The sequence below is a fragment of the Lissotriton vulgaris genome, chromosome 5, assembly GCF_964263255.1.
Source record: "Lissotriton vulgaris chromosome 5, aLisVul1.2, whole genome shotgun sequence".
In the NCBI taxonomy this organism is placed as follows: Eukaryota; Metazoa; Chordata; class Amphibia; order Caudata; family Salamandridae; genus Lissotriton; species Lissotriton vulgaris.
Window position 1 is genome coordinate 1,819,480,355 of NC_141693.1, and position 23,233 is coordinate 1,819,503,587.

The following is a 23,233-nucleotide window of genomic DNA, read 5'->3' on the forward strand; positions in this document are numbered from 1 at the left end:
TTTGTAAAGCGATCGGTAAAGAATAGAGGTCATAATGATTCATTGGGAAAAGTTATGGTAGAATTCATAGTTCTGATCTATTTTCATAAACGTTAGAATCAAGCCAATAGGCCTAATTTTTAATGGAACATATATGTTAAAGCAAATAATCTCGTTTTTATTCTACCATGCTAAGCCTGCACACAACCGTTTTGTTACATGAAATATCGCAGATTACCTTTGTGGGCAGCAGCTTTGGTAGCTGTAGAATATTTGCACTGTAATAATTCCTACAACAATCTCTTCAGAAGGTCTGACTGGCTTACTTGTCTGCCATGATCTTGCAATAAAAAAGCATTAAAATATAGATATATAAATAAAAGGAAAAAGAGGCGAAGGAAAGAAATTAGATCAGAAAAATGGCACCACTCACAGGGCAATCCAGCCAATGCATTGGAGCCGAAAGCTGGATCACTCAGTTTGCTTCCATGAGAACATTCGGCATGTTATGTTATGTTAACCTGATTTGCAAAGGGCGCAGCTACTCAGCAGATTGTCCCGGAGCTCAGGCCAAGGGAAGCAGACCAAGGTACAGAAATTGACTGCCTAAAGAGCCATGTCTTCAGTTCCCTCTTGAAGCCAGCAAGATTACTGACCATACAGAGGTCTTTTGGAAGTTTGTTCCAGGTGAGCCGCCCGAGGTAAGAAAAGGATCTCCCGCCTACACTAAGTCTATTGATCAGGGGCACACTTGCAATGCGCGCAGAAGACTAATGTAGGGACACGCTGGGATGTATTCGCTGATCCTCTCAGAGGTATATCGCGTCCACGTCGTGCAATGCCTTATGCATTAACACCAAAACCTTAATAAAAATCCTCTTTTTTATAGACAGCCAGCGGAGGGTCCTCAGATGAGAGAACATTGGAGACCTGGGTGGGAGTCTGAGTAGCAGTCTACGAATTCTGCACCACCTGGAGTCTATTGAGAAGAAAATCAGGGAGACCAAGATAGAGGGCATTCCCATAATCCAGTCTTATTGTGATTAGAGCCTGAATGACCTCTCTGCTTGCTGACTCAGACAGGAGAGGTAGAAACTTTTTTAGCATGCGGAGAGAGTTGAAACAAGAGCCAGCTAGAGCTGGAATCTGTGGTTGGAAAGAGAGGGTGCCGTCAATTTTAATACTCAGGTTCATCACAGAGTTTTGGACGGGGCCAGGTTGAGGCAAATTGCTCGGCCAGCAGGTTCTCACAAGATTGTGGGAGACATCTCCGAAGACCACGTTCTCGGTTTTATCTGCGTTAGACTTTAGTTGGTGCCAGTACAACCACTGAAGCACCCACGCGAGAAACTGAGAGATGAGCTCCCCATCTAGTTCCCTTCCATTCTCACAGGAGAAGAGGAGCAGTGTACCATCCACATAAAAAATGACTTTAGCACCCAGTGACTCGGCCAGTATAGCCAGGGGTGTGAGGTAAATGTTAAATAGGGTGATGCTAAGGGCAGATCCCTGGGTCGCCCACAGTCAGGGTTCTGGATAGCAAGGAATAAGGGGGCAGCAATACTTCCTGAGTACGATTGCTCAAAAATTATGTCAGCCAATTCAAGGCCATGTTTCTGAGCCCCATCTCTTGAAGACGCTCAGGAAGTTTAGAGTGGGGCACAGTGTTGAAAGCTGCAGTGAGTTCCAGGAGGATCAGAATGGCCTTGCCTCCCTTGTCAAGGGTGTTCCAAATGTGTTTAACAACTTCCAGAAGCGCGGTCTCAGTGCTGAATTGGTGTCGAAAGCCGAATTGGCTAGGATGTAATATTTTATTATCTTCCAAGTAAAGGGAGAATTGGCGGTTGACTTCCTTCTCCAGAATCTTTGAGAAAGAAGGGAGATGGGCCTATAGTTAGCCACTCGTTTCGGATCAGCTGCTGTTTTTTTCAACAGAGGGAGAACTTTCGACCTTTTCCATCCTAAAGGAACCACACCAGTTGCCAGCGAGGTGTCAAGTATGTTGTTCACTAGTGACTATAGGATTGATAGATTGAGAAACCATAGTTAGCATGGTAGTGGAGCCAGGGTCTAAAGGGAAGCCGAACTTCAGGACTTCTAACGCTGAAAGTGACAGTTTGTGAGAACGAGGGGTGAACTTGTCCAGGGAGAAGGGTGTGGAGAGGGGAAAAGAATCCTTGTGGAGAGAAGCCTGTGCTTGGTAGGTTTGTTCATTATTAAGGAAATTGTTCTGGATGATCCTGATCTTTTCATGGAAAAAGTCTCGTTTACTGCAACACTCAACAGTAGGTGTACATACTCAAGATATGACATCAGGCAGCAGAAAATAATTAACACTTTTGAAAATGTACTTGGCTTTATAGTCTTCCTCCTCGATCCTTATATCAAAGGTCTTTTTAGCTAGGGACAATTTCCTGTGGTACTTCTTCAGTGAGATCTTATACTTTGCTTTATCTTCTGGATGAAAATTGTGTCTCCTTACCCTTTGAAACTGTTTACAGAGTTGCATGCTCTGAGCTCATCACTGAACCAAGGGTCAGATGGTTACAACCTTAATTGAGATTTCTTCAAAATAGGGGCTAATACGTTACCAGTCTCCCAAATTCAGTTATCCAGGCTTCTGGTTTCCTCTTCCACACATGTGGACAGGACTGGGGTGCTAATTGTTAGAGAACAGTTCAGGTCGTCTTGCTGTATTTTGCGGTAGGCACGGTAGGAGGTCTGAGTGTTATCCTTAGTGGGTGGCCTTTTGCCAATCTGTGGCCAAGCAAATGGAATAAGGAAGTGATCTATCCATGGAAGAGGAATGGGTTGAGACACCACTTGGCTCCCGTTGGAATAGCCCTGGTCTACAGTATGGCCTGCTTGGGGAGTAGGACCAGCGACCTGTTGTTTCAGGGAAAGAGAACTCTTTAATTCTAAGAGTGCTGTGGCCTCGGGCCCGAAGGGTTGCCCAGGTGGACATTATAATCAACCAGCACTCGGAAATGGGCATACTCATCAGCATGGGGTCAGTCACTTCAGATATTGGTCCTATTGTTCCCTGAGTGACCGTATGTTTTTTATCACCTGCACATCCACCTGAAAACGAGTGCGCTTCGGTGGCACTCCAGTCCTTCAGTTTTTCAATTTTTCCATTTCACTCTTCTCTCTTTATTTTTATTATTTTAGAGCATATGACGGCTTCCCCGATAATGTTAACAGGCTGCTTGATTGCAATTCATTTAATCAGCAGCGAGCCACATCCCACGAGGCCACAACCGTTAGACTTCTAGAGCTTCGACCAATGACGGCAAAAGAGGTGGGGTGGGGGGGGAGGAGTGGCGGCGCAGGGTAATAATAAAAAAAAATGCATACCTGAAGCCACCGATCACATTGCTCCTCAGTGTTCTGCTGTGCTGCTTCCTGGTCCCAGCAGGCACTGGGGCAGCATCAGACTCCCCGTGCAATGCTTGTACTGCTCTCATCCTATGAGAGAAGCACAGTGATTGGCCTGAGCGTGCTGAAAAGATGCTCCACTCAGGACAGGGAGTCTGTGCTATTTCTCCAGCCCAGTTGTTCAATGCAGCCGGGTTGGAGAAACCTAAGTGCGCATATGTGTTTGGGCGGCCTGAGTCGGCCGCCCAAACACACATGCACACTTAGAAATGCACAAAGCACTCCTCCTCCCCCTTCCATACCCCGACCAAACCACTCCCTGCACAAGCTGGCTCAGAGCTGGTAAATGAAAAATAAAACGATTATGGTATATAGTTTTATTTTTCACTTGTAGGTTCTGAGCCAGTGGTGCGACGCTCCTCCGCCATTACAGAGGAGCCGTACCTGGCTTCGACAAGCCGGTCAAGCCCAGTTAAAAGATAGAGGGGGGCTACAAGGCATGGCCTGCTACTAATGTGGACTCCAGATCCATGCTAATGGAGTGGTATTGTCCATCGTTTCTCTGTTTTACCAGTCCAAGATGTTCAACACATCGATTCAGAACATGATAGCCATGCTTGCACTTAAAAATGATAAAACAACCATGCCCAATTCCATTGCAAGATGGCCACCTGCTGCTAGGTTTACTTTTGATCATTACTGCACGCATATGCCCGCCATATTTAGGCAGCAACATGCTTTGATTTATCTAATTTTATTCTTTTCATTTTTCTTACATATGTTATTGCGCTTGCGTGTGAGTATGTTGTGGTTGTGTAAGTGAGTGAATGCAAGAATGAGTCAGTGGGTAGATGAACGGACGTATGAGCGCTAAGATGAGTGACAGAGTGCAAACACATCACTGACGGAGGAGGCACGGTCATTTAAAAGCCTGACCTTTGGCATTGCCAATCCGTGTTTTCCACTAGTGACAATTCACATGGGTAGTCCTGGAAGCATAAATTATATTTAGAGGAATCTGATTACATCGTGAACCCTCTGCGTCTGGCTGGCAGTGAGCATAGAATGGCTGTAGTGGGCATTTTAGCACAAGAGGGAGGTGTATCAGCTCCTTATTGTCAATATCCGTTCCAAGTGCTCTTTGTTGTTTCTTGCCGTGCAACTAAAAGGAAGTGGGCTGACGCCTTCCTCTGCCAACAACTTGGCAAGAAGCTCCCTGGCCACATCTGACTGTGGTGCTCCAGAACATGAGCATGAAGAGAAGGTACCCATCAAGGGCAGCAAGCAAACCTCAAGGTGCCAAATGCTTGTTCTTTACCAAGGCTCCAGACTTATGGGTACGCTGACAGTGCCGCAGTTGACTCCTATTGGGACACAGATCCAGTCTGGGATCAGTCAAGGACCCAACTAGTGTCTTCACGGTTGTCAAGGGGTTCAAGATGCTTGAGTGTGGCAAGCACCTACAGAAGTGTTCTGCTCAGGTACCAAACGTCTGTGTCTCACACAGGCCGGTTGGGATGTAGATTTGTAGTGGGTGGGGGCATTCGCCAAGTTGCAGGCATGCATGGCACCATCGGTTTGACTAACTGGGAACTGGAATTCATGATTAGGATCCAAATCGGGAATTCAGACATGTTTGTTTATGGAATCGAAAGGGCTGGGTATGATGTTGAAATGGAAGTCCATGGATGTGAGATTAGGATTAAAATCATCTGTGTTGAACTGAAGGAATTAGGGGGCAAACCCAGTCGTGCTAGGCTGTCAAAGGCACTGGGGGCCATGCAGGCCACCACCTTCTCATTCAGGAAAGCGCCTCTGCTGTCCCAGTCTCCTCTGTTGTCTTAGCCACGTGTCTAAACCACCATGATTAGATGAGCTGCAAAGTCCGTGTGACTCTTGAACGCTAATTCCCTCAGGTGATCACCACAGAGTTTCCAAGGAGTACTTCTGGAGGACTTTGTGACTTATCAAAATGTGAGGAATGTACTCAAAATATAGGCATACATCTACAGGAGAACATTTCCAACTTTGTTGTGACTTGGGCCATTACATACCAGTTAAAATCAAATTCCACTCATTTTGTAAAAACACTGCCTGAAGCCAGGCAATGTAATTGGTGAACTAGGTCATGTGATTGCACTGCAACATGAGGCACCGGCTAATAGCATGGAAACAACCTGTTCTGTTAGGATGAAGTTTCCAGCGAAAGGATGAAGTTTCCAGCGAAACAATTAAAATTAAAGGTTACATATAACAGAAATTTGTTATATACACATAAGCAGTGTTTTTTTCACTGTGGTTAATTTTGTAAGGCAGTGCATTCTCCAGTGCACACCCCAGTTTGCACAAACGACATGGGTCCTCAAAGTGCAAGGCTGAACATTACACCCGTAGCATGTGTTGGGATGCCTTTACACACGTCTTGTTTACTATTACTTACGAAACACCTGCATTAATTGACCAGACACCACAAGCAGGAACTTGCATTCTATCTGGAGGTATGAGAATCGCTTTTACATCCATTATGCAAGAATTTGCTCAGTCCTACAGCCAGAACAACCTGTACACCTCCAACCATACATTTTTTAAGAGACTATGAAGACCAGGATAAGGGTGGGGCTATTAAACTGGTTCCATTTTCAAAATCAGCTTTTATCCTCAAGAACATTTATTAGGGATAATCAGGAGGGAGTGGCCAAACGCGATGGCGAAGAGAACGTGCATCTATCGAGCTCCACTGCCATAAATTAAAATCCTTCAGAATCCTGCCCGAAATGCCACACACACCTTCCACCACAAAGGAACAATCACCTCTGCAGCCAGTGAGCAAGGAGGAACGAGATTGTGGCTAGAGTATACATAGATCGTTGAAGAGGTGCTCTGTGGCTTACCTTGCTGGCGACCTCAGCAGTCTCCTACTGGGCGGTTGGAGCTGGGCTGGATTGGGGCCCGTGGGCATGGACCAGGCTTGCTGGTTGGTAAGGGGGGGTGGCTGGATTGCATTGGTCCCTCCTTGGGAGGATCGGCCAGAAATTCCCGAGGGCATTCTGGGGACATGTCAACGGACAAGAGCATTTCACCTTGGTCCGGGACATGGGGGATCCCTCCTCCTGATCCACCTTTTGTGATATAGGGGTCTGGCCCTACTCTGGAGCGTTCCCTTGCTGGCTTTTGGGCCTACACCATAACGAGGACCCAGAAGAATTGAAAGGACGGCAACAGTGTGAGTTATACCGGGGCAACTGTACTGAGGTGGTGCCCCCCCCCCCGCACCCTCCAGGCAATTGAACTGAGGTGGTGAATTAAACCCCCCAACTTCTCCGCGACCAAACTTGAACACAGAAAGAGTTGAGGGCCAGGCCCGCCAGGGGATGATTGGAGAATTCTCGAAGCTGCAAGGAATTTGCGGGGAGCACTAGTGGGCCCCTGCGATTGATCTGGACCACTGGCAGACATGAGGGAACAACATCTTGGTCACTATTGGGAGGAGCCTACTGAGCTGTTTGGCTTCCGCCATACTATAAAGAGAGATTACCTGGCGATAGATTACCATCGGATGTCACAAAAGTGCTACTGTTGGCCAGGAGGTAAGGGGACACATTGCTAAGGAAGGAGACCCAGCTGAGATCGGGGACTTTTGGCTGCCTTATCGTGGGACCGGTGTAAGCTGCTGGGCTCTCTGGAGGGAAAAAGCGGTTGCTGAGTCTCTTGCCATGGCGAAACCTGCCAGTGTCACTCAGGCCAACACAATCGCACAATCTACTCAGGGTGTGGGCCAGCGAGCCACACACCAGGAGGGCACTGGAGCACTGGATGGCTCAGGGGTTAATCCTGACAAACCTACGAGAGCAGAACTGATGGCAGCCATGCGGGGTTCCAGGATTGCGTTAGAATGCAAGAGTGACTCTGTCTCCATTGAGGTCAATGTACTACACACTGAGTTGTATAAGAAGGACAATAAAGTAAAGACATCGTAGGTGTCTAAGATGATGGTGGTAACAAAGATGTTGGAGGACAGAGTGGAGGATGCAGCGGATTGGTCGTGCCATACCAACCTGAGATTTTTGAGCTTTCCGGAGGGGGCAGAGCACACTGCACAGGAGGCATTTCTGGAGAAATGGATCCTCCAGGTGCTACAACCACAGGGCCTATCAAAGATGTTTGCCGTGGAGAGAGCACGCTGGGCACGGACGGTGAGCTGCCACTGGGGGCCCCTCCCAGAGCGCTAATAGCCAGGACCTTATATTAGAAGGACCATGATGCTATCCTTATGGCAGCTAGACTGGCTGGAATTGTACTCCATGACCATCACAATTTCTATATATTCTGAATACACCAGGAAGGTGAAAGCTAACATTCCTTGTTGTGAAACAGAAACTCATCCATATATAACAGCATACATGGTAGGTTCATGGTCCTAAGCTGCTGTTGGTCGCACAAAGAAAAACACATTTTTGAGCATCCCAAGTAAGTGTGGTCCTGACTAGAAGACTAGAACTTTGGGGCGAAGTCCCCCTGTCGGTGCGTGGTACTTTTCAGACACCGCAGCAGGTGGTGAGAATGGGTCGAGGGTATTGGCCTTGGGTGGCCCTTGTGCCCTCTGGGTCACATGACAGAAGAGTCAGGTAGACCTTGTGAGTAACGATCAAGGCCGAGGGAACGCTGGCAGTGGAAGCAGTATCAGCGGCTGCAGGGACCAATCTGGAGAGGGGTCACCAGAACGTATGGAGGACACACTGGCGAACTCGGAGCTCCTAATTGGGTAATTGGAGCCTTACCGGGGAGGGGAACTGACTCTGACAGCCATAGCAGATATGTATTTATTTATTTTATTTATTTTGAAAGTTTTATATAGCGCGGACAAGATCCTTGCAGATATCAGAGCGCTTTACAAAGAGAAGTACATGGGCATGGTTAAACAGATAAATCAATAGGTCAATTAGTACAAGTAGGTGGCAACTAAGCCCAACATGAGTACAAAGTAGTACAAATAGGTGGCTACAAAGCCAAACATGTGAGTAATAGAACAGTTAATACAAATATTCAAAAGGGTCAAACATGTAGTATAGATCGGTGCAGAGTACTAACAGGGATCAAGATAGTAGTTCAGGTGTATTTAGCCATGAGGATAGCTTTTACTTCATTTTTAAAGAGTGTGGTGGAAGAGATAAGTCTGGTTTCGGGCGGGAGAGAGTTCCAGATCCTAGGCGCCATTAGCATGGTTGGAAGGATTAGACTTTCTGCAATAAGGGGTCCAGCATGTAACATGTTGGAAGGAGAAGGAGGGAAGGGCACTGAAGGGATAGTGAAAATGTAACTTTATGGTGTTTGAAATTTATACAACAGTAATCATTAAAATGGGATTAGATTAGAGATTGTAGGGCAGCTGAGGAAGATCGCCCTGGAATGCTTGGCCGTTCCAGTTTTTGTGGCGCTTGGGACACTTCTGTATGTCTTCTAATAATACACTGAGAGTTAATTTGGGTTACTAAGTTGGGATGGGGGTGTGGGAGGGGGTAATGGGCAGACACCCAGTTATGATGTTTGTAAGTGTTTACCTAGGGAGGGAAAGGGTGTGCAACTGATTGTACTAAACAGCTGTAACAAGCAGAAGACCTGCTTATTTGTTGAGAGCACCCATGGGCCCAGACAGAGTTGGGGGGTTCAGGTGGGTAAATGGTGGAAGAGTTCCCCCACCCAATACATTGGACCCACAGGATATACAGTGCAGGATAAATAGAATTTCCTTACATGGAAGGTTCACGGATTGGGCACAACACAGGGTACTGACCTTCCTACATAAACACAAAATATACATAGCATATCTCCAGGAGACGCACCCAATAGACCCAGATGCTGACAAATTAAAGAAGAAATGAAGAGTGCAGTTTTATTTGGCCACTTACTCGACCTACACTAAGGAGGTGTCCGTGTGGGTGGTTCCCGGGGTGCCTTTCAGACTCACATACTTAGAAGTAGACTTGGAATACAGGTATATTCTCTTGCAGAGGACCCTTGATGGGATGGAGACTGGTATCCAAAATGTATATGCACCTAACACGGACGATGGGGACTTTATTCTTTGCTTGCAGGATCTTATGACAGATTGCCTTGATATCTGGTCTGGGGACTTGTATTGTGTTCTGGATGGTGCTCTTGAAAGACATCCCCTGAAACAAACCCACATATGATATCCCCAGGTGATAAACTGTAATGGTCAGCATGTACAGTGCAGATGTGTGGAAAGAACTCCACCCGCTAGGTAAGGAATACTCATGTTGCTATGCTAACTGGGGATCCGCCTCTACAAGAGGGACCGAATGGTAGGTGATGAAAGCGGTAGCTCGGGGGGTATGCCTGTGAAAGGTGTACGAAGTTAAGCGACAGCTTCAAGAGGACATGGCCATATAAGAATTTCTGCTTGCGACCTACAGAGGCGGGAGGCGTGAGATGAGTTGATAGGGCTAGAACTAAGAGGCATGTAAGTCCCTGAGAGAGCTGTTGGATAGAATGGACAAGATGACTAGACAGGATTACAGGCAGCACCTCCACGGGGAAAGGGGCAAACCCAGTAGGCTATTTGCCTCGGTCCTAAAAAGGGAGACATTGGTAGCACCGGTCATGATACTACGACGAGCTGATGGGGTACCCGCCACTACACAGGCTGCCATAAGCTAGACCTTCATGGACCATTTGAGAGAGGTATATCGAAACGAAGGTCCAGCTAACCCGAAGGACATGGCTTCCAATTTAGCCAAGGTGCAGCTCCTGAGGGTTCCGGAGGCCCTCCATGAAGAGCTGGAGACAGACATCCCTTTGGAGGAGGTACGGGGACCCTCGGAGCACTGTCTCCCAAAAACGCACCAAGTAGTGATGGCTTCCTGATCGAATTTTATTAAGCTTTCAAACCCACTTTAATGGAAAAACTGCTGGAGGTCTTCCAGGAATCCCAGGCATTGGGCAGTTGTCCTCCACAATGTGGGAATACCTTATCTGCATGATGCCCAAGCCAGAAGGTGGGGGCCCACTGGATGTTACATCCAATCTACCATTAACTATGATAAACTCTGACGTCAAGGTCCTCTGTAAAGTCTTGGCCCTGTGGTTAAGGCTGGTGGTGGGGTTATTGGTTCCTGATGATCAGTGTAGGCTCATACCGTGCGGAAGCACAGCAAATAGTCTGAGAAGCCAAACACATATAATGCACTCCGTCCAGATCTGGGACGAGGAGTTGATTTTGGCGTCAATGTATATTGCCAAGTCCTTGGACACATTGGACTGGACGTACTCAACTGAGGTGTTACATGGATGTGTTTTGGACCACCTTTTTGTGCTTGGATCAAACTGCTATATATGAACCTCAGGGCTCGAGTCAAGAGTGACAGAGTGATGTATGAGGTTTTTGGGGTACAGAGCGACACCAGACAAGCCTGTCCACTCACGCCACTTTTCTTTGCGCTGCGACTGGAGCCGCTGGCCATTATGCTCTACACGGTCCTGGGAAAACAGGGTATGCAAGAGGGGGACACCTCTCATATGCTCTCACTGTACATGGAATACGTCCTGTTTAACTTAACGTCACGAGGGGTCTATACCGGACTTGACGACACATCTGGAAGCATTACGTGCAGTGGCAGGCCTAGGATGAATACAAACAAAACCATGCTGTTGCTATTGTGAGCATTGACGAAGGTCCCGGTTGATGGCCTACCGGACCTAGGCCTGCACTGGGAGGTGGACAACAAACAGCTTGGCATAATGGCACTGGCAACGACCGAAAAACACTAGGCGTGTAATACAGGGAAGATTGTAGAAGGTTAGCATACCTCTATCCCATTATGAACCAGACTTGATTACATGGGGTTCCTTCCTATGTGTCTATATGGGATAGAAAACTTGCTCTGCCCGCGTCCCTCATGCCACTTTCAAGGACCTAATGAGTCTACTGGTGTCGCTGGTGTGGGCAGGAAAGAAAGGTCAAGTGGCCTTGGACACCCTGAAGCTCGATCAGGAAGATGGCAGATTGAGGCTACAAGACATGAAGCTGTAAAACTATGCAGCACATGTCCAATATGCGGTAAAATGGGTAACTGACTGACAAAAGCAAGAAACGGTAGCTTCGAGGGACGTGTGGGGACACAACTCTGTTGGTATTATCAATGAGATGCTAGAACCTAGAGGTGGAATTGCCCCATCTGGTACGCCACACTGCCTGGATCTGTGAGCAAATAGTCACTAAGGTCCTTGGTTGGCCTCCCTACACTAGAGACCTGGAAGTATGGGCACTGAAGTCCTTTAGGGACATTAGCCTATGCATTTCCGCCACACACTGGCGGGACAGTGGATGCCAAGTTCTGGGGGATCTTTAGCCAGGGGAACACTTTATTTCATATCAGGAGGCGCAGGATACTCTACAAGTCAGGGACAATTTTACAGTATGCAAAGATTGTTCAAACGGCCAGGGATATTTGGAGGGAATTACCAGAGGCGCCACCAAGAACAGAGGTCCTGAATTCGCTACTGACTGTGGAGAAAGGGGATGACTTGGTGTCTTGGGTGTGCAAGGCCCTCAAGATGGATAGGCCTAGAAGACAGCTGACGCCTCACATGGCATGGCAGGAGGAGCTGGAGGAAAACTAACAGATAGAGACTGGAAAATGACCTTTGCACTGATTTAGGGGGTCACTGGAACTGCTAAATTTCAATTGAGTGCATTTTAATTACGTGCCGCACAGATTAAACTGCACAGGATATATGTGGGCCGCTCTACAGCCTGCCCTCGATGCGGTCAGGGGATAGCCACATTCCTTCATTTGGCATGTAACTGCGATGAGATCTCAACATACTGGCAGGTGGTGGTTGAGTGGATCCAGAGATCCACTGGATTACATCTCGACCTCTTGCCTGTGCAATGCTAGCTGGGTATAGCGAGACACCCCAAAAAGAGGAATCTGAAATATACATTCCTTCTTAGTGATCCGCCCCGAAAGTAGGAAAATGATAAATAAATCCCTTCATCTTACATTCCTTCTGACGAAACAGCGGGTTGCCATGGGTTGGCTGGGGACTAGGGGCCCAGGGTCGACTGATGGGTAAGAGATATTGTTGAATGGACACTGGTAGAGAAGATACACATTAGGCTATCCCATAGGGATGAAAAGTTATGGAGGATTTGGGTGGCATACTGACATTTGAAGAGACGGGAAAGGTCGAGAGGCAACTGGGATCAACGGATGACGCGTCCTAGAAGGTCTTGAGGTTGAGTTTTAATCCCAGAAATTACATTTTAAGATTAATATTATCGTCTCAATTAAAAAAAATATATGAATCTTTCTGAAAAATAATGAAAGCCCGTATTAACACATCACTAAAGACCAATAACCTGAGATTTCACTTTTTTTTAAAGAAAGGTTCGTCGATTTTTTCTTTATTTAATTTAAACATGAGCTATTGAGACTGAAAACCAGCAAATGAAAACACCCTATCCAAGAATTTTAGAACAATGGGAATCAATTGTGGATAGATGTACAACAGGTCAGCTTACGTTCTCCTTTTGGTAACCCGCTCTACGAACACACCAGCGGATTAAACTAAAAACTGCGTGCGGCCTTGAAACTGGTACCCAGCAATAAATTCTCTATCATCTAGCCCAGTGCAGAATATTTGAGCCAAGACGCCAAGGACTTTCATATACATCTGATCCCACTTAGGTAACCATTTCGGGGTTCATAAGATCCATCATGAGTTTATATTTCGATTTGGAATAGGTTAGCTTCAGCTAATGAGGCACTCAACTCAACTTCTAGCCCCCCTCCTTTTAGGAGAGGCTTCCAGGTGAAGAGCCTTCATTTCCGCCTCTGGTCCCAAATCGCTCAGAGCAATCAAACTTCAGTGAGGGCTACCTTCTGAAAGCAAACTTCAAACCAAAGAGCAAACCAGAGGATCCAATAACCCTAGCCGAGTGGATACGAAAACCATGTGGCGCGTACTATCTTGTATAAGGGGTGCTCTCCATTTCAGGGTTTTTTGTTTTTCCAAAGAATGCTTTGTATTGCTCAAGTGGGCTTTACCTTTCTGATGGGTAGCACGCTTCTCCAGGGTTAAGTTCAGTGGTTATGTGTTTAATATTGTGGTCCATGCATTTAGGCAAATCTGTAGTGAGGTCAATAGCACTTAAAAGTGGTCATTAGGCAGTGGTTTGTGATTCATACAATGAGGTAAGTGAGGTGACGAACAAGGTCGAGGAGCTTAAAGTACTGACGGATGTGGAGAACTGTGGCTCAATAGTTAGAGCAGCAGACCCTGATGCAGAGGTCTGGCCCAGGACCTGGGTTCAATTCCCAACGCGGCAGGGTCTTGGGCTCAATGTATGCGGACTCGATAATTCTCGCCTCGGTGCCTACTCTAATCATGGGTCCCACTCTGCAACTCTGGGCAATAGCTTGCTTAATCTCCACAACGGCCCCAATAGCGCTGAGGATGCCTGGCTTCACCTTGGGGGTGCCTAGTAGGGAGCATCTCACAGGGAAAGCTAGGAAAGGTTCCACAGCCGTATACAGCGCCAGGATGCCCTGAGATGGGGTGGCAGTGCGCTTTACAAGTATACCCACATTTACATGTAGTCATACAATTGTGAGTTTTAAACATACTGTAGATTATGGGCTGGGAGTAAACCTTAGAAATAGAGCTGTATGTAGGACGGCAAGATATGCCGAGGATAGGAAAGGAGAGAGGAAGCCATCATAAAGTTATACGCCCGCAATATATCTTGTTGGTTACAAGGCTTACGGGGTGACTAACATATTTAAATGTGAGGTTTTTACCTGCCAAAAGGGTTATTCTACACAGGGTAGGCCCGATCCATTTTTCAACTGCCACTGTAGTGGGTGCTCAACAAGTGCTGCAGTACACTAGTGGCACTTAAATTCCAGGCACTGGGTGCACTTTATATACCATATACTAGGGTCTACATGCACAAATAAATATGCCAGTTGGGAATAGTCCAGGCCAACCATGTTTAAAAGGGGAGCACAGGCACTTTACTACTGGTTAACAGAGGTAAAGTGTACAGAGTTTTAAAGCCAGCAGACAAACACAAGGCCCGGCAAGCTGAAAAATCCTGGGTGATAATGCAGAAAAGATGTATTTCATAAGGGTTGCTTGCCACCCTATATACATTTTGGTACAAACCTTGCCAAGTATGCAAAGACATTGCATGTCACATGTTTTTCTGATCATTGACCTGACCTGGCGTCTCTATGGACTGTGCATGTTTGCACAGGCTCTCGTGTCCACTTACTCCCACCGCAGCACAGACACTGGCACACGGGCAGTAATGGGCATCCAGTGGCAGGAAATGAGAACTCCTATGAGTGCCCCAAACGGTCGCATGCCACAACAGGAGGGCACCAAACTGGCTGTGGAGCACAAAACAACAACAGAGGCCATGTTCTAACAAGGCAAAGCACTTTTACACAACGACCCGATGCACCACACTTACACTGATGGACAAGTATGCGCAGCAATGGTCACAAGGGCCAATTATAAAAATATTTAAAAAACACTCAAGTGCAGAAGAATAGGTGAAAGAAGCAAAAGACTTCAAAGTGAGCTCACACTTTATTTATTGTCAAGGCCTACTTAAAGGAGAAGGTTTAATCACTTCTTTGTTCAGAGGGGGTATATCTGGCTGCGGTCCAAAACATGCCTTTACACACCCGTGTGGGGTCGGAGATTGAAAATCATTCCATACCCGATTAAGTGTTTACCTAGAAATCCTGACAAGAAACTTCCCTTTAGCACGGCGGTGTCAGCAAAATAATTCTTCTAAGGGAGCCTCATTAGCATGGAATGCATCAGCAGCATTGAAGACAAGATCACACCCAGGGTTTTGGAACATCCAAGGGAGCTTTTCTAAGAAATATGCTGGTTTGATAGCAATGTGAACAAGCAGGCCTAGACTTCATCTGTGAGGGAAAACTCTTAACGGATTAAAAAAAAGCCTCATTTAAAATGCCATAGCTACATTATCAGGTGAATCAGGCACAAACATGTATGGTTTTCATCACTTTTGTTTGTCAGATCTTAGCATTGCGATCATACAGAAATATTTTGGTAACACTATTTTGTTCAGCATTTTTGAACATACAGATACATATGCGTATGTATGTTCAAAAATACTGAACGAAATAAAATAGTTCATATATATATATGCATATATATATACATATATATATATATATATATATATATATATATATAAATATATGTATATATATATATACATATATGTATGTATATATCCCAATAATTCATTATTTAAAGAAAGCACTGAGCCACCTCCTCTAACCCATCAATGCAGGCCTATCAACATCATGTTTGAGTAACTAACCATCATGTATATATAGTCCGCTCAGCTCTATTCTGGATGACAACGGAAGGTGACGAAAGATCCTCATCTCTCCAAGGACTCTACAGCAGGCATTGAAAGGGAAGCAGCTGATTTCTGCTGAGTGCCTGTTGCTGCTTTCTTATTTCCCACTCAGCCTTTCATGTTTGCTCTTGGTGGCAGGATGCTGCCATTCTGTCGACTCTAGGTATAGGACAAGCATGTACCGAAAGATGAAAGGTGCTGTGCCTGGCTTTGAGGCATACGATGTATAAAGACATAGGGTGTACTTGGTCCTAGAGGGTAGAAGCCACTATGTAAAAGAGTCTAGTTATACGATGAATCTGCTTCTGGAAGTCAGAGGCATAAGCGGCTTCCTCCTACTCAGCCTGACGCCACTATGCAAGGGACTCAGTTCAGGCATAAAGTGCTTTAGGACCATGAAGGGTTAGGTCTCTCTGCCTGGAGAACAATAGGAAGAAGCTAGGATTGCTCCTGGGAGTCAGGGACACTATGGAGAAAACATCAGCTGTACGCGGTTGGATCCCAAAACCTGGATGGGGACAAGTATGGGATGCTGGATTTTAGTTTTAGTCAATGGCAAAATAACATGATGTGGTATGTGGGTTACGTGCTTCGCTTCAGGGCATCTTGGAACCTAAACACTGTAGGGGACCAATAAGGAGCATGTCTACAGTCTAGCCATGAGAGGACAAAGGCAATGACCAAGTTCTTGAAGCTGGTGTAGGCACTTTCGCATTGAGCAGGTTGATACTTTCTAAATGCAGCAGCAAAGGGAAGGGGATCCATACGGAACTGGCTTCTGTGTCCAAAAATGAGCCCCATCCGTTCAGCGATAGCTTAGCAAGCCAGTCTAAGTTTACAATAAGTTATTTGGTTTTGATGTCATTTTGGGACCTCTTAATGGACCTCCTAAATCCTCCTGGGATGCTCCCAGCAGCAAATTAATCCACCACCCCCCAAAATCATCCCTGGACTCAGGACATCCCAGTGACAGGTGCAGACTTACTTTCATCAGATCCACGAAAGGCCACACGTGGCTGCAGACATGAGTCGATGCGTCGAAAGTGCCGGAACAGTGGCTTCACCTTCCGGGTGTTGGCGCTAACCTCCTGCGTTACCCTAAAACCAATAAGAGTCAAAAGAAGTCAATTTTGAGGAACAGATCCTTATCACAGAAATACTGACCTGAAAGGTTATATACAATTACATATACATTCAAGCACACGCTATGACTAAATTAACAGCTGCCTAAAGCTACCTCTGATTTTCTTGAAAGTAATGGATAGATTTTAGTGTATGCTTGTTTCTCTTTTTGGGAACCTCAGTGTAGTTCACACCTTGAGACTTGGCCAGAAAGGTCACCTCACACAGATAAGGCCATTTGGTCCTGATGGGGGAGAGCCGGAGCTGCTTTCTCCATCCCTTCTGCCCTGTCTCACAACATGGCATTACTTTAAAGTACGGGAAACTCAGGGGTAATGGACAGAAGAGCTCTTACCACATTAGATCTCTTATCTTTAATTTCCACAGTCATGCATGAGATTTGTGCTACATGAAATTAAATCTATCTGGATTTTGTTGAGACCACTTTGTCCTGTATATGGTAATGTTCCTTTTTAGGCTATTTTATGACTGTGGCCTTTAGGTTTAGAAAATGCAACAAAATAAACACATATTCAATTATCATGAGCCTGGAATCTGGCGTTTTTTTTACACTCCTGTGCCAGGGTCCAGTGCGATAGAATCAAAGCTGAAAGGCAGCTGTCCTACTTGTCTCTGGTACCAGTGTGGCACACATGCTGCTCTGACCTGCTTTCCTGCTGCTGAAGAACCATGTTCCTGAAGTATCTCTTGTGACCAGGGAACTGAAGGGGCCAAAAGGACTGACACTGTAGCGGAACACTCCTGCACAAATGTGGGTAGTTTCCCTAGCCATGCAGAGTGGGTGAGTAACATTCTTGGGTATACACTGGACCTGTGGCGTGCTTGTGGCTTGGTTCATTTAGCGACCAGCTGAAAAGCCAGATCTCTAGATGAAGTACAGGGCTCACCCAGTAAGACCGCTTTACCTGGGTACAAAAGAGTCATTAAAGGCAGTCACTTCATTTTCCTCTTTGTTATTGTTAATTTTGTTGTAAATGTAAGATTGTATGCCAAACGACTTCCGTATTTATTATGGCTTCCAAGATTAGACTTTGTAATTGTTCTTTATTTTTTGCAGTTACGTGCTGATAACGGTGTATTAACTTGGTTAGGATTTTACATTCTTTAATCCTTGGCTTCACTGATGTGCTATACTCTGGTAGGCACTAATAACTTGCAAAAGTAGTTCTTCAACCTGGCCCACTTAACCAAAAGTGGGCCCAGTCTACTGAAACAGGCGAGACAAGGTTACTGAAAGGCTGCCTTGGGTTGGACTCAGAAGGGCCCCTGACCAGGCTGGAGTGGGGATGGATGACAGCTTCAACAGTAGCCAGGTTGATGGTATATGACAGCTCAAGTCATGACCAGATAAAGGGTGTATGAAGGCTCAGGCAGGAAATGATCAGGTCCACAGACCGTGCACGACAGATCAAGTAGAGACTGGAGAGACGGTGTCTGATAGAGTTCCCACGGCGAGCAGAAAGTGCAACAACTTCACTAGTAACCAAAATAAAGCTACAGAAATCACCTCCACCAGTAATTAGACTCTGAGGTTATGAACAGCTCCGTCCTGATCGAAATGTGTGTAATACAGCTCTCGGAGTGACTGGACATGTGGAAAGATCAACTTTATTACAGACCAGGATAGGAGGGTATGCCGTAGCGCCATTATTAGTGAGCACAACAAGTGCAAGAAGCAGTGTCAATAGTGACCTCAACGAAAGTTTACTTAACAGTTTAGAAAGTGACTATCAATCAATCAATCATAACACTTGTATAGCGCGCTACTCACCCGGAAGGGATGTAGTGCGACAGCTCTAATAGTGACCAGACTGGGGTTATAACAAGACATCACATACCTCCAACAATGTCCACACCGATTTATGCAAAACACAGCTCTCCTAGTGACCGAGATGTGTGTGTGATACAGCTGCACTAGTGACCAAAAGAGACGTATCACGCAGCACAAATAAAGACCGGGGTGGGAGAGCATACTACAGTATTAATAGTGAACAGGATCATTGTATGCCAAGAGTGACCACATGAATAAAAGTGTCTAACACCGCTCAGAAAGTGACCAGCCTGAGGGTGTACGACACAGCTTCAGTAGTGACTGGAGTGAGCTTATGACACCTCTATAGTGACAAAACAGACTGTGTTACATAGCTCAAATAGTGACTAGGCGGAGGGTGCATAATACAGCTGCTCTATCAATTAAAATACATAAAAGCATACGGTACACCGTAGAACTGACTGCAACCAGAACAGGAGTAAACACTACGGCGCCAATATGGACCCTGAAATGTGCACGCTTCAGCTGTGACCTAACTAGAAACCATAATACCGCTCCAACAGGGACAAACTGACGAACATGATCCTACTCCAGGCGCAGCCATACACAGGGCTAGCATGCAGCTCCATCGGTGAACTGGTCGTGGCTTGTGATAAACATTAAGAAGACGGACAGCCATCGATGCCGCCATTTTCCTAATACACACTAAGCAGACGGCCAATTATGGCGCCGCCACTTTTAAATGCGTGCTAGAGAAGAGGCAGACGTGACGCCTCATTACGCCACTCACGTATGCACGCTTGCAACGCCTGTGACAGGCTCGATACAACAAAGAAGTCAATAATCGAGAATTACTCGCTGCGTTCACAGCAGGAATAACAGTCAGTCAGGCATGGAATCGGAAATGAACGGAGAACAGGACATGGGGGAGCAGGAAAGCACGAGTGTGAGACAGGGAGTTGCAGGCCATACAAAAGAAATCGTTCAGGCGAAGGAGAAGAATGGAAAGAGGTGAGCAAGAGGAAAACCCTAGAGCTGTAACCGCCGGTACTGTCTGTGCCCCCAATGATGATGCTGGCACGAGGCAGGGCCCAGCACCCTCTACCACTGGAAACAACCAGGGAGCACCTCTTTATTAGTGGGGGGTGAGGGCGTAGTTTGCACTACAGAGCGCACCCCCGCGTCTTACAGGAAAAACAAACCAACGGAGCACAAGTGAGTAGCAGTGACAGGCCTGAGCAGTGATGTTACTGCGTGTTTTCACTTTAGTGATCAACGTGCATTCTAATGGCACGGGACGAGTTTTACGTGTAGTTCCATAAAAAACTCAATAGTACATTTGCAGGAAATCCACCGTACTGCCTTTTCCGACATTATTAACAGCACAGGGTGCATCGCCAGACCTACATGAAGGCTCCCATAGTCTCGAAACCGACACCCTTTCTGTTGTAGGTTGTAAAGCCAACCCCACTGGGTCCTCTCTGCAGAGGGAAACCAGGCGGGACCTCTTGGGTTCGACTGCAGGGGTACTTCTACGTTATTTGCCATATGTCTTCGCATGATCCTTTAGTTTACACCATCCTTGCAGACTGCTGGTCTCTGGGACACATCACACACTCAGGACAAGTACCCTTGGCCCCTGAGAAGGATTGTGGCATATCTGGTGGCCCCGCTTGGGAGGGAGAGACGCAGCCCAGACCACTTGTATTGTGTGAAAAGGCTCCTTTATTAAAAAAAAGGTTCACTTCACAAACTTTACCTGGACAGTTCGCCTTACAAAACTAAAACCTCACTATACATCAAATGAATTATGCAGTCGCCTGCCCCACCCGTTGCGCACCAGTCACAACAACGGGAACCGAACAAACAAACCCCTCTTTAAAAGTCATAATTTATTGGGGCAGGCGGGATAAAAAGCTAACGAACAGGCACTCCCTGCCACTAGCACCAAGTCACCTGTACCTACAATGGTGCCAGGGAGTTCAAAAGCAGCCCCCTATAAAGTCATTCGGCTATCCTGGGCTACATAAAAGCAAGGCCAACTACAAAATGGCAGTCCAGGACTGCACCAAACTCCCCAGGGGACAGACCTGCCTGTGGTCGGCTGCCTCCCAAAATCCCCTTGTGCCCACTTGCTGTTCCTTTAGTACCCTGTCATCTACAAAGGCTGACAGCTCTCCAGTCCTAACAGAAAAGTGGCCATCTAAGAGAGGTTCTGGAAGACCTAATGCCCACCTACCCAGCTCTGCTCTACCCTAAAGACCATCTCTGCCCCAAAAAATCATACCAGAGGTAGGACCGATGAGAAGGATAGGGCAGTGGCAAAGTAGAAGCACAGGCCTGCTGCTCCCTCGGCCCCCCTTCCGACGACTCCTACTCATTAAAACTCAACCCTTTGGGACAGTAGCCACCCTGCCAACCACAGGACCAGCAGGAGTCCGATGTACAGGGAAGCCTCATCCTCAAGTTTTGGACTCTGGCCTGGGTCCCGAGCCAAACACGCATTCACTCATACGTCCTAGCAGCACGAATGTGGGTGAAAAATATCACTCAAGGCAAAGGTATAGAAACGAAGATGCAAGGGAGCAGAGGCAAGGCGGATAAAGAGAAGAAAGGATAACGAGACAATTCACGAAGTACAACTTATTTTCTATATACTGCTTCACAATGCAGCGTTGACGCCTCTAAGCTCTGTAAATTCCCAATGCTACTATTACCCAATGTACTGGTCCTCGGTTTACCCACCTAGGAAGGATGAAAGGCTGAGCTGGCCTTGCCAACTCACAGCAGATGTCAGTATAACTATACGAGCCATAGGCTTGTGCTTGTTTAAACTGGGCTGCACCATTCATAAAGCCCTGTCAGGGCGCGGCCCCGCCTTCATTGCCCTAAACATCCAGCTGTACCTTCCATCTCGCGATCTACACTCCTCGAATAAAAATCTTCTGGTGTCCCATGCCTTTAAATGGAAGAAACATGGCGGCCTTAGATACACGACCTAGGCACCCCAATTTTGGAATACTCTTCCCCCTAACCTGCGCATGATGGACTCGTATACCCATTTCAGGAAACTACTCAAAACCTGGCTTTTCTCCCACGCATATGACTGATACTCACTCTCTGCTCAGCATGACGTTTGGTCCTGTCCATAGCGCCAAGAAACCGTTTGGTGAACGTGCGCTCAAGAAATACAGTTTAACATAACATAACATAACATAACATAACATAGGACGGATGGGTGTCTTTTCTATTTTTCGAGATCATTTCTATCTTTCTTTTTTCAGAAGGGTGCTGGAAGTTGTTTTGCAAGCACTGTTCTAATGAAATCGAAATAACAGGAAATAAAGGCCGGGCGGGAAGCTTGTGGAGTTCATTTTGGATGACGTTTTCTAGATCTCAAAGTTGAATCATCCAGTGGCTTGGAAAGTTTCAATTGAGAAAGGCGGACTTGTTTGACAGTCAGAGTATAACGGGGGTGCCCTTACCAGCTATGCAACATGAGTGATGCACGTCCCATAAGCCCTAAATCATAGTATGATGTAACTGTGGCATTAATTAACAGTTTTGTGGATAATTATGAGAAAAATAACATTCAGTCAAGACGTTTGATAACTGATATAGCCCTCAGCAAAAAGGCTAATCCTATTGGAACATTGTGTACAGAAAATTCTAAAGTGAACAGGGAGAGAACATTATAGGGCCATTGGAGAAGAGCCGACCACAGTCATTGGTCGCCCTCTGCGCCACCAGCCTTGACTTCAAACATACCAATCTTCTAAATTTGAATCAGACAATAAACAGTTGGTGTTACGTATGACCCAGTTGTAATACGGATGGGGCTGCATTGTGGATACAATGTTGATCTCTTGGAATATAGGAAAACATTTTTAGCGGGGGAGATATCGGATTGGTGCTTTGGGAGTCGCGGGATTAGGAACCAAAGAGCTTTCGTAGGCATCAGTATTGGGATCATGAGTCAGATACAAGCAGGCCATGTGACTGCAACAATAGGATCTCGGGATACTGAGAAGTGACCTGGTCCTGTTGTGAAACAACAGCCTTCAGCTTGTAGGAATTCAAGTAAATGATTAGAAACATTTTGAGGCAATCGGAAATGTCACAGCCCCATGCAAAAAAGGGAACACTTATTTCAAAATGAAAGACCGTCAATTACAATTCAACAAGTGCTTGCTTGGATTACTACAGTTTCAGAACCGTTGTAAGTTCACGAATGCTACTTGCATATGCTACAACATTAAACACAGCTATTTGCTTTAAAACAGTAAACAAATAACACCTAACCATACAGCTTTCTCTATGTAAGGATGTAAATTGCTAGTGCTATTCACCTGTGCAGGTTTGATTTAAGTGCAGTGAGTAACTTCATACCCCTTTCAGATATGACACTTGCAGTTATTTTCTTTGCGTCTACTGAAAACAGTGGAGTCTGCCAGGCTTGCACGACTCCCTAAAGGAGAGCCATGTTGATCAGTGCACACCGAATCTGGGCCAAAGGAGTGATAAATGTT

General features: G+C 46.2%; 1 protein-coding gene across 1 annotated transcript in view; it reads right to left on the reverse strand.

Annotated features, from left to right (window-relative positions):
* RAPGEFL1 (Rap guanine nucleotide exchange factor like 1) overlaps positions 1-23,233 on the reverse strand; it is a 267,731-nt gene that overhangs the window by 98,086 nt on the left and 146,412 nt on the right. The window contains exon 5 of the mRNA XM_086924240.1: positions 16,776-16,888. Within this exon, the coding sequence (XP_086780366.1) occupies positions 16,776-16,888 (113 nt within the window). The remainder of the gene's footprint in view (positions 1-16,775; positions 16,889-23,233) is intronic.